Below are 9,904 nucleotides of genomic sequence, written 5' to 3' on the forward strand. Positions count from 1 at the left end.
AATCCGAATTGGCTCAAACAAGTACATTTCTTCTGATAAAAATGTAACAAATGCAAAAAAAAAAATTTTTCTCCCCCAAAAGGGGCATAATTAAATCGTTTTCTACACTATTATGCACGCTTAGGTTTGAAAAAAAGGCAAAACTCAGAGCTAAAATGTTCTGTTTTTCGCCATTTAAATTTTAAAACGTTTCGAAGAAAAAAAAAAATAATACTTATATCTTCCCTGATTAACAGAAAACGCATTTTTTTTTTTTTTTAGTTACCCCTGAAAAGATATAATCTAAGGATAAATTATATGTAGTTAAAAAAAAAAAAAAAAAAAAGGGAAATGTTGCATATAACGTGCCTTCTTTTTAAAGAAATAATTCGCTATTAGCAAAATAAATCCGAAAATATGTTGAAAAAAATTATGAGAGCGAAATTTTGTACAGTACATGTTGAAAAACACAAATGTATGGAAAAAAATCGTTCTTCTTTTTATTTTTAAAGAAACGTTTCCGCTAGATTATGGACATTTGAAAATTTTATACCAGAATTGATCATTCAAAAGACAAAAAAAAAAAATACATACATATGTACATATATATATATTTATATAGGCCTATTCGGATGGCGTAAAAAATGCGGAAGTGTAATTCAAACACCGGCATATATCAAATTAGTGATTTATTATTTTTGTCATCATTTTTTGGGCCCCCTTCTTGTGGGCCTTTGTTTTTCTCACCATTCCGCGCGTACGTCGAAAGGTCATTACCTCGCAACAGAAAAAGTATTATTTAGAAAAAAAAAAAAAAAAGAATACAAAATCAAGGGTTGCCAATATGAGTTAATAAAATCGATCAATTTGTCACGCACAAAATGGAATTCAAGCTGAAACTATTTAGCTTCTATGTTTCTATGTTTCTATGCTTCTATGTTTCTATGCTTCCCTACTTCTATACCTTTTTATTTCACTTTTTTTGGAATGCACAGCCTAGCTACATTCCGGCAGCATACAAATTACCCAAAAGACACTCCTTTATGCTAACAATTTAGCAGTAGTCTTAGCCAAATAGGGAACATTTATGTTCCTCCTAATGTCTTTTGGGGGGAGTAAAAATAATTTTTGTAAAGAATTTCCCTTTGCCCCCTTTTAAAAGAGCCATTTTACAAAAACCGCAAAACTTTATAATAGGAACTTGTGTTAAAACAAAGTCAAAGAAAAGTTGCCTTATTTTATTTTTTTTTTTCCCTCTTCCTTTCCCTTATTCGATTACAAAAGGGCACACAATTTTATGTCTTTTTTTTTTTTTTTTATTTTATTTAAATTAAAATTTAAAAATTAAAGTTTATAACAATAGTTTAATATGTACCAACGGGTTGGCGGAACATACAAACTATGTTTTTTTATGTACATTTGTAGTATTTTTAAAATTTGTAAATTAATCCACGAAATGTATATTTACTTATTTCGATTTAAAAAAATTACAAATTGGTTGGGATGTGCACAAGGATGTATATATACCAGCACACACACTTGCCTATATACACGTTTACGCTCTTATAAGTACATATATGTGGGGAGAAAACACAAACGATGGTTTCCTTCACGCGATTTCTACCACACATACATGAGCGTTAAGAGGGAATCCCACAAAAATATACATTTTCTATGTCAAACATTTACAAAATTTGTTGAAATAAAATGTACTTGGAAAAAAAAGAAAAAAAAAAAAAATCATTTTTCGAGAAAAAAAAAGTTGCCCAATTTGCCAAAGCGTACTTTTCTGGGATTCACACAAGTTAGTAAAAGCCCCTCGGTGAACAAGAACCATAAAAAAAAAATAAGAAGAAGAAGAAGAATTATATGGTTCGGGCTGGCTTTCTTTCTCCCCATTTCTACCATATCGGAAGCTTCAAAGTATGCGCAACTTTATATTCAGATGAAGGTACACCCCCCACCCACGCAACACGCAACACACATCGCTCTTCTCAATCTTCTCAATCTTCTCAATCTTCTCAATCTTCTCTACCTTCTCTATTGTTATTTTATTCTTTTTAGTTCCTTTTTCAAAGTGCGCTACACAAACATGCACAACTCACGTAGTACTACCACCCTGATTACATCACCAACTCCCTGTAAATCGTTTCAAAGTACTCTCTCAAGTACGACATACGCTTGTACGCGTCTAAATAGAAGGAGTAGAATTTTCTGTTTTTATCTTTATTGACCCTCATATCTATTTTCGACACCAAATAAGTTACGGCAAAAATTGTTAAGCAAGATGATAGGATAGACGTAGTAACAGCTCCAAGCGCCAAAAATCCAAATGAACCCATTCCAGTGAAAAATGGGATGGAGAATATTTTATATTTATTTACTAGTCTTTTCATCTTATCCAGAAAACTTTCATTAGCATGAACGACATTTTCAGGGAGTTTTCCTTGTTCCATTATATTATTAATTTCTGTATCCACTACTGCATCTACTCTCAAAAGGAAGTTTTTAACTGTAGTTAAATGCTTTTTAATCGTTTCAAGATTTAATCCAATCATGTTTGAAAATTTCAATGCAGCTTCTTTGAAGTTTTTAAGAGAACTAAATATCTCCTTTGGAAATGCAAACAAATCCGATATATTTTTTCTGGGCAATATAGCTTTCGCTTTTGTTTTCTCCTCTTGTACTGCTTTACTTGGCACTTTCTCTTTTGGTTGTTTATCTTGGGGCTTTCCTTTTTCTTCCTTCTTTGGCATCATAACGGATTGTAATTCTGCTGGTATTTTTATTTGTGGCATTCCCTTAATACCACGTGCATCGAACGCACCTGAGAACATACTCTTCAAAGATTCAATTTCAGCTGGAGATATGCCTTTGGCCCTTCCCATTAAGCCAGGCATGCTCTTCTGCAACGCTTCTATATTTCTTAAATTTCCTAACATATTTGGATTAAATCCTCCCTTTCCGGAAAGCATATCTACAAGGTTTTTCTGTAGATCTAATTCTTCATTTCCTAGATCTTCTTCCTCGTCTTCCTCGTCTTCTTCTTCTTCTTCTTCTTCTTCCTCATCATCCATTTCCATATTTTCAGCTAACATATCTAACAGATTTTTCTTCACCTCTGGGGGTAATTTATCTATATCTTTTCCTTCCGCTTTCATTTTTTCGGATAACATACCTAATAGCTTATCTTTCAGTTTAGTTTTCATTTCTTCTTGATCCTCTTCGGATTCTCCTTCTTCTGATTCTTCCTCCTCTTCCGACTCCTTCACAACGCCGACAGGTTCCGCTACTACATCTTTTTTGGCTTCTTCTACAGGGCCCATTGCCTTTTCCGTTTGCTCCTCCTCTGCCACTTTATCTACTGCCTCTTGCACAACTCCGAGGGCCTCCTTCACAGACTCTTCTATTTTTTTCATTTCCTCCTTCAAGACTTCATCCACAGGTCCTTCTACTTTTTCCCTTTCCTCCTCTGCGGACTCATCGCCGGATTCCTCCTCAGATTCTTCCTCGGACTCTTCCTCATCGGCCTCCTCAGATTCTTCGCTATCCCCCTCTGCTGATTCTTTAGTGGCCTCTGCTAATTCTTTTGCTACCTCCTCCTGTGCTGATTCTTTAGTTTCCTCCTGTACTGGTTCTTCAGTTTCCTCCTCTTCAGATTCTTCTCCGTCCTCTTCTTCCTCCTTTTCGTCATCCTCGTCTACGAGTTCTTCTACAGTAATGGTAGGTTCTTCTACAGTAATGGTAGGTTCTTCTACAGTAATGGTAGGTTCTTCTACAGTAGTGGTAGGTTCTTCTACAGTAATGACAGGTTCTTCTACCACAACGGCAGGTTCTTCTACCACAACGGCAGGTTCTTCCACAACAAGGGGGGTGTCTTCTACAACGACGGATGGCTCTTCTACCTCTTCCTTTTCCTCCTCTTCAGGCTCTTGGACAACATCGACTACTTCATCTACTGCCTCTTTTTTACCAACTTCCGTAACATCTTCTACAACGACTTCTACTGGTTTTTCTATTTTTTCCTCCTCATGTTCTTCCTCTTCCTCTTCCTCTTCTTCTTCCTCTTCCTCTTCCTCTTCTTCTTCCTCTTCATCTTCCCCTTCATCTTCCTCTTCATCTTCCTCTTCATCTTCATCTTCCTCATCATCGTGGTCCTCGACATTTCCAGACAGCATAGAGAGTATATTTTTCTGAAGATCTAATGCCAGTTGTTCTGATTCAGCTTCATTTAATTCTCCCTTAAAAGGGAACATGCCCATCACGGTTTTTTTAATATCATCTTCAACTTTTAGCAACTGTGGTTCGCTTTCTTCACCCTCGGTTAACTCAACTAATCTATTTTCATTTTCGTCCAGACTGGCTTCACTATCGGATTTGGCCTTATATGAATCGTCTCTTTCTGACTCGTCTTTTTCCGAGTCCCCTTCTTCGTCCTCTTTCTCCCCTTCGTCATCTCCTACACCTCCAGAAAACATAGATAACAAATTCTTTTGTAGATCTAAGGCCAATTTTTCGGATTCTTTTTCATCGTATTCTACATTTCCAGAGAGCATATCCAAAACTTTTTTTTTAATGTCCTCTTCAACTTCAAACAATGCAGGCTCGATTTGTTCCCCTTCTTCTCCGATTTCTTCTCCGATTTCTTCTCCGATTTCTTCTCCGATTTCCCCTCCACTTTCTCCTTCACTTTCTTTTTCACTTACTCTCATTACTACATCGTCTGCAGCTTCCTGGACTACATCTTGTACATCTACATCTAGTACCTCTTCTACTTTTAATCCTAAATTATCTACTACGCTTTCTTCAGATTCTTCTGTAGTTTCCTCTGCAACATCATCCACAATGGTTTCTATCGTTTCTCCTAAGTTATCCTCTACAGTACGTTCTACAACTGTTTCCACAGACTCATCTGAAGTGTCTTCTGGAGTTTCTAGCACAATCTCTTCTATAGTTTCTCCTGAAATTTCATCGATAACATCTTCAATAGTTTCTTCTACTGCTTCCTTGGTAGCTTCACGTTCAGCTTCTTCAATAGTTTCTTCTGCTGCCTCTTTGGTAGCTTCTTCTTGTTCAACCTCTTCGACAGTTCCTACCATAACATCTTCTATTATTTCTTCTAGAGACAATTCTGGAGCCCCTTCCGCAGCTTCTTCTGCAATATCTTTAATAGCCTCTTCCACAGCTTCGATGTTTTCTTCGACGGATTCTACAGTCTCTTCTACAATACGTTCAATAGTTACCTGTATAGGTTCTGCTGAAATTTCCTGTACAGTATCTTCAATACTTTCCGCTACAGATTCTTCTGTTACTACTTCCACAGTTCCTACAGCTTCTGCGGCTTCTTCCGTTACAGCTTGTGTAGCTTGTTCTAAAATTTGCTCTGCGGTTTCTTCTACGGATTCGTCAGCTATTACCTGTGCAGCATCTTCTATAATTTGTTCAAACACCTCTTCCACGGATTCTATAGCAGATCCTTCTTCAATCTCTGCCGCAATTTCTTCTGCTACTTCAACATTTGGTTCTTCCGCAGCCTCCTCTACAGATTCTTCGGCCGCATCTTCCATAACCTCTACTACAGACTCTACTACAGGTTCTAATACTGCATCTTCAATAACTTCTTCTACGAGCTCTACTACATGCTCTTCAATTGGCTCTACTACAGGCTCTTCAACAGCCTCTACTACTGACTCTTCGGCCGCATCTTCGATAACATCTACTACAGACTCTACTACAGGTTCTAATACTGCATCTTCAATAACTTCTTCTATGATCTCTACTACATGCTCTTCAATGGGCTCTATTACAGGCTCTTCAATAGCCTCTACTACTGACTCTTCAATGGCCTCTACTACTGACTCTTCAATGGCCTCAACTACTGCCTCTTCAAAGGTCTCTATTACGGCCTCTTCAATGGTCTCGACTGCAGGCTCTTCAAAGGCCTCTTCTACGGTCTCTACTACAGGTTCTACTTCTGCATCTTCAATGACTTCTTCTACGGGCTCTGCTGCAGGCTCTTCAATGGCCTCTACTACAGGCTCTTCTACGAGCTCTACTGCAGGCTCTTCTACGAGTTCTGCTGCAGGCTCTTCTGCGGCCTCCTCAACTAACTCTGCTGCGACCTCTTCCGCAGTTTCCTGCTGACTTACAACTTCCTCCTTTAATTCCGCCAGGACGTCTACTAACACATTTTCATTTAACTCAACTTTTTCTTGTATATTCTCCAATACATTTGCCAATAAATTTTCGTTGGCTTCTATCTTCTGCCCAAAGTTTTCTAACAAGCTTTCCTGCACTTCTTTTAAAACGTCTAATGCATTTTCATCCGCGTCCTCGGCTACACTATCGGCCACACTTTCGGCTGTCGTTTCTTCCAAATTTTCTAGTACCTTTTCTTTTATTTCTTCTATAACATCAAAAATGTTTTCTTCTGCGGTTACCTTTTCTGCGGTTACCTCTTCTGCGGTTACCTCTTCTGCGGTTACCTCTTCTGTGGTTACCTCTTCTGCACTTTCTGTCGAAGTGTCTAACACCTCTTCCGTAGTCTCCTCGGCCATTTGAATATTAGTCAACAAATCTTCTTTTATTTCTTCTAAATCCTCTAATACGCTCTCATTCATGTGCTCGCTTCTTTCCAAGCGTTGTAGCATATCCACTAGCACGTTTTCGTTGTCGTCTACTCTTTGTTCTACATAGTCTAAAAATTCTTCCTTCATTTCTTTTATATCTTCTAATGCGTTTTCACTTGCTTCTTTATTTTCTTCTAAATTTTTCAATATATCTTCTTCGAAAGTTTTGTGTGCCACACTCTCGGTCGTTTCCTCAGAGGCTTCGGTACTTAATTCTAGAGCTTCTTCTTCACTAACTTCGGTAATAGCATCTGCAGCTTCTTCCTCAACAGTTTCGATTACATCAGCTTCGGTGGTAGTGTCTACAGCTTCTTCAGCAACCTCCTCGGCCGCTTTTTCTGCGCTTTCTAATAGGGCTTCGTTTGCTTCCTCATTTACTTCCAATTTATCTATTATGCTTTCCTTTATTTCTTCTAATATGTTTAATATATTTTCATTCACCTCTTCTTTTTCTACTAGTACTTCTTCTGCAGTTTCTTGCAGCACCTCTTCTCTAGCATCCTCTACTGGTTCTTCTGCGACTATCTCGAGGGGCTCCTCTATTTTTTCTTCCTCTCTCACCTCATCTGCAGCTTCTTGCACAACTTCCACAGCCTCCTGAACATATTCATCTGTAACTACCTCCTCAGCTTCTGCATTTATCTCTAATGGCTCTTCTATTTTCTCTTCATCTTCTATCACCTCATCTGTAGCTTCTTGTACAACTTCTACAGCTTCCTGGATATATTCATCTGTATCTACCTTGGCTGGTTCTTCTATGATTACCTCACCTGCTTCCTCTGCAACTATCTCGGCTGATTCTCCTACTTTTGCTTCATCTGCAGCTTCTTGTACAGATTCTTCTACTACCTCTTCTATAGGTTCTTCTGCATCTATCTGTACGGGTTCTTCTACTACCTCCTCTATAGGTTCTTCTGCATCTATCTGTACGGGTTCTTCTATTGCTAACTCGGCTGGTTCTTGTATTCTATCTTCCTCCATCACCTCATCTGCAGCTTCTTGCACAACTTCTACAGCTTCCTGGATATATTCATCTGCTTCCACTTGTACATTATTTGGCATGTCATTACTTTGTTCTTCAACTTCTTCGGAAGTCTTTGCTACACTATCAAATACGCTATTCGCTAGATCTTCGTTTACATCCACATTTTCTTGCGCGCTATCGAAAATGGGAATAGCCTGTTCTTCTGTTCCTTCCACATTTTCTTCTACATTATCGAAAATGGGAATAGCTGGTTCTGCTACTTCTTCCATATTTTCTTCTACATTATCGAAAATGGGAATAGCTTGTTCTTCTACTTCTTCCACATTTTCTTCTACATTATCGATTGGGGTTGAAGCAGGTTCTGCTACTTCTTCCACATTTTCTTCTACACTATCGAAAATGGGAATAGCTTGTTCTGCTACTCCTTCTAATCCGTCTAGCTCTTCTACGTTGTCCTTCACATGATCGAATATGGACGTAGTTGATTCTTCTCCTTCCTGCACATTATCCAATATGTTGCTAACTGGTTCGATGTGTTCTATATTGCTAACCACATCACTACTTCCTTCTGTTTCGACGCTTTCCTCTCCTTCTTCTCCACGTGCTTCTTCTACATTACCACCTTCGTTCCTACCTTGCAGTCTCTTCTGCAGGTGTTTCAAAATATCTTCACTTAAGTCTTCTTCGTTCTGTAACTGGTCCAAGATAAATTTATTAATTTCTATATCATCACTTTCGGAAATTCCCGTGGAAGTTTCATATGAGTAGTTATCACTGGGTTCATTTTCTAAGACGCCATTTTTGGTAGCTGCAAAATCGGATTCATTTATGTCTTCATTTTCTGCTAATGATCTTGTAAAGGCTACATCTGGTTGGTTGTATAACTTGCCATTCTGTTGGTTCCACGATTGGTGGGAGGCATGCTGGGGAAGGGGAAAAAAAGGGGAAGGGGTCATTGCACAGTGAAATATGACGAACCACGAAAACGAAGTCTTGCAGACGGGGTTCATACATCTATACACATAAAGGTATATGCTCGAGTAGGGTTACAAATCCCTATTCTGCTATGTACTCCTATTTTTTCTAAGTTCCTACCTCACGGGGGCCCCCAGGAGATTGCGCCACCCATATCAAAACGGCGCAAGAAACCGCTTTGAACAAAAAAGGAAACCTATTCACTTTTTCCCTCATGTGACATTTTTTCAAAGTGGTCATATCTGTTCTGTTAATAATGTTACTCATACGTTGATTATTCTTTTCATTATGTGTAAATAAACTCCTGTTGTAACGTTTATTTATCATTTTTATAGAATCTTTTAGATGTAGAAAAAAAAAAACAGATTCAAAGTAATTTGCATATATGTTGCTATCGTCTCCTTCCTCTGCGTGCTTCTACGTGTACGTGTGCGAGGGGGTGAACAAAAAATACTTCGAAATTGTATTTTTTTTCTAACTTGTCATAAGAAGGCACTTAAAAACATTTTATTAATTAATGGGGAGGAAAAAAAAAAAAAAAAAAAAAAGAAAAAAATTCATAGAATCTGCATGTGCGTGATGCTTGGCACTACAAACCCAAGTTACCAAACATGTGTAGTAGTGTACCCTACCCGTACGTGCATATGTACAAATACACGTATGAGTAATTCTACACCCACAGGTAACACACGCACATATGGCGATTTAGACGCTTTATATTCGCATTCTTTTCATTGGGGACTCTTCCTTTGCGAAAAAAAAGGGAAAGGCGAAAAGTCCGGCCAAATGGAAAGGTACAAAATTGGGATATGAAAAGGTAAAAGGGTGCGGGGACAAAAGGTAAAGATGAAAAATCAAAATGGAGAGTTAAAATGTCAAAATCAAAAAACGAAAAAGAAAAAACAAAAAGTTGTTACAATAAAATCCCAACAATTGGCATAATTTTTCACCACGTAACTCTCCATACATATAGAACTGGAAAAAAAAAAAAAAAAATTCATAAAATTCAAACTCCTCTAATAACAAAAGGTGAATTAAAAAAAAAGGCTTGCTCCTTGCTCACCCATACATATGTATATATATTGTACATTTGCGTACATCTATACGCACAGCTCACTCTATATACATGTGCCACGGCATGAACATTTTTTCTACTTGTCACTTCTCCTCTTCTCTCATTGCTTCAATGTACATAAAGCATCTAACGAGTGAGTTATGTAAAAGTTCGCATTTCTACGAACTTATACATAACATCCACCAAGTTGCGATTGTTATAAAACTAGGATCGAGGCTTCACCACAAAAGAAAAAAAAAAGTTCGCAAACAATTGAATTAT

The 9,904-nt window shown here is 37.8% G+C and overlaps 1 protein-coding gene across 1 annotated transcript; it reads right to left on the bottom strand.

Annotated features, from left to right (window-relative positions):
• Nucleotides 1-2,102: 2,102 nt before the first annotated feature.
• On the bottom strand, nucleotides 2,103-8,895 carry PCYB_041060 (liver stage antigen 3 precursor; the record flags this gene model as incomplete). Its single annotated transcript, XM_004225257.1, has 2 exons — nucleotides 2,103-8,516; nucleotides 8,689-8,895. The coding sequence occupies 2 exons, from the start codon at nucleotides 8,893-8,895 to the stop codon at nucleotides 2,103-2,105; spliced, it is 6,621 nt and encodes a 2,206-aa protein (XP_004225305.1).
• Nucleotides 8,896-9,904: the final 1,009 nt, after the last annotated feature.

Source organism: Plasmodium cynomolgi, chromosome 4 (assembly GCF_000321355.1).
Source record: "Plasmodium cynomolgi strain B DNA, chromosome 4, whole genome shotgun sequence".
Taxonomy (NCBI): domain Eukaryota; phylum Apicomplexa; class Aconoidasida; order Haemosporida; family Plasmodiidae; genus Plasmodium; species Plasmodium cynomolgi.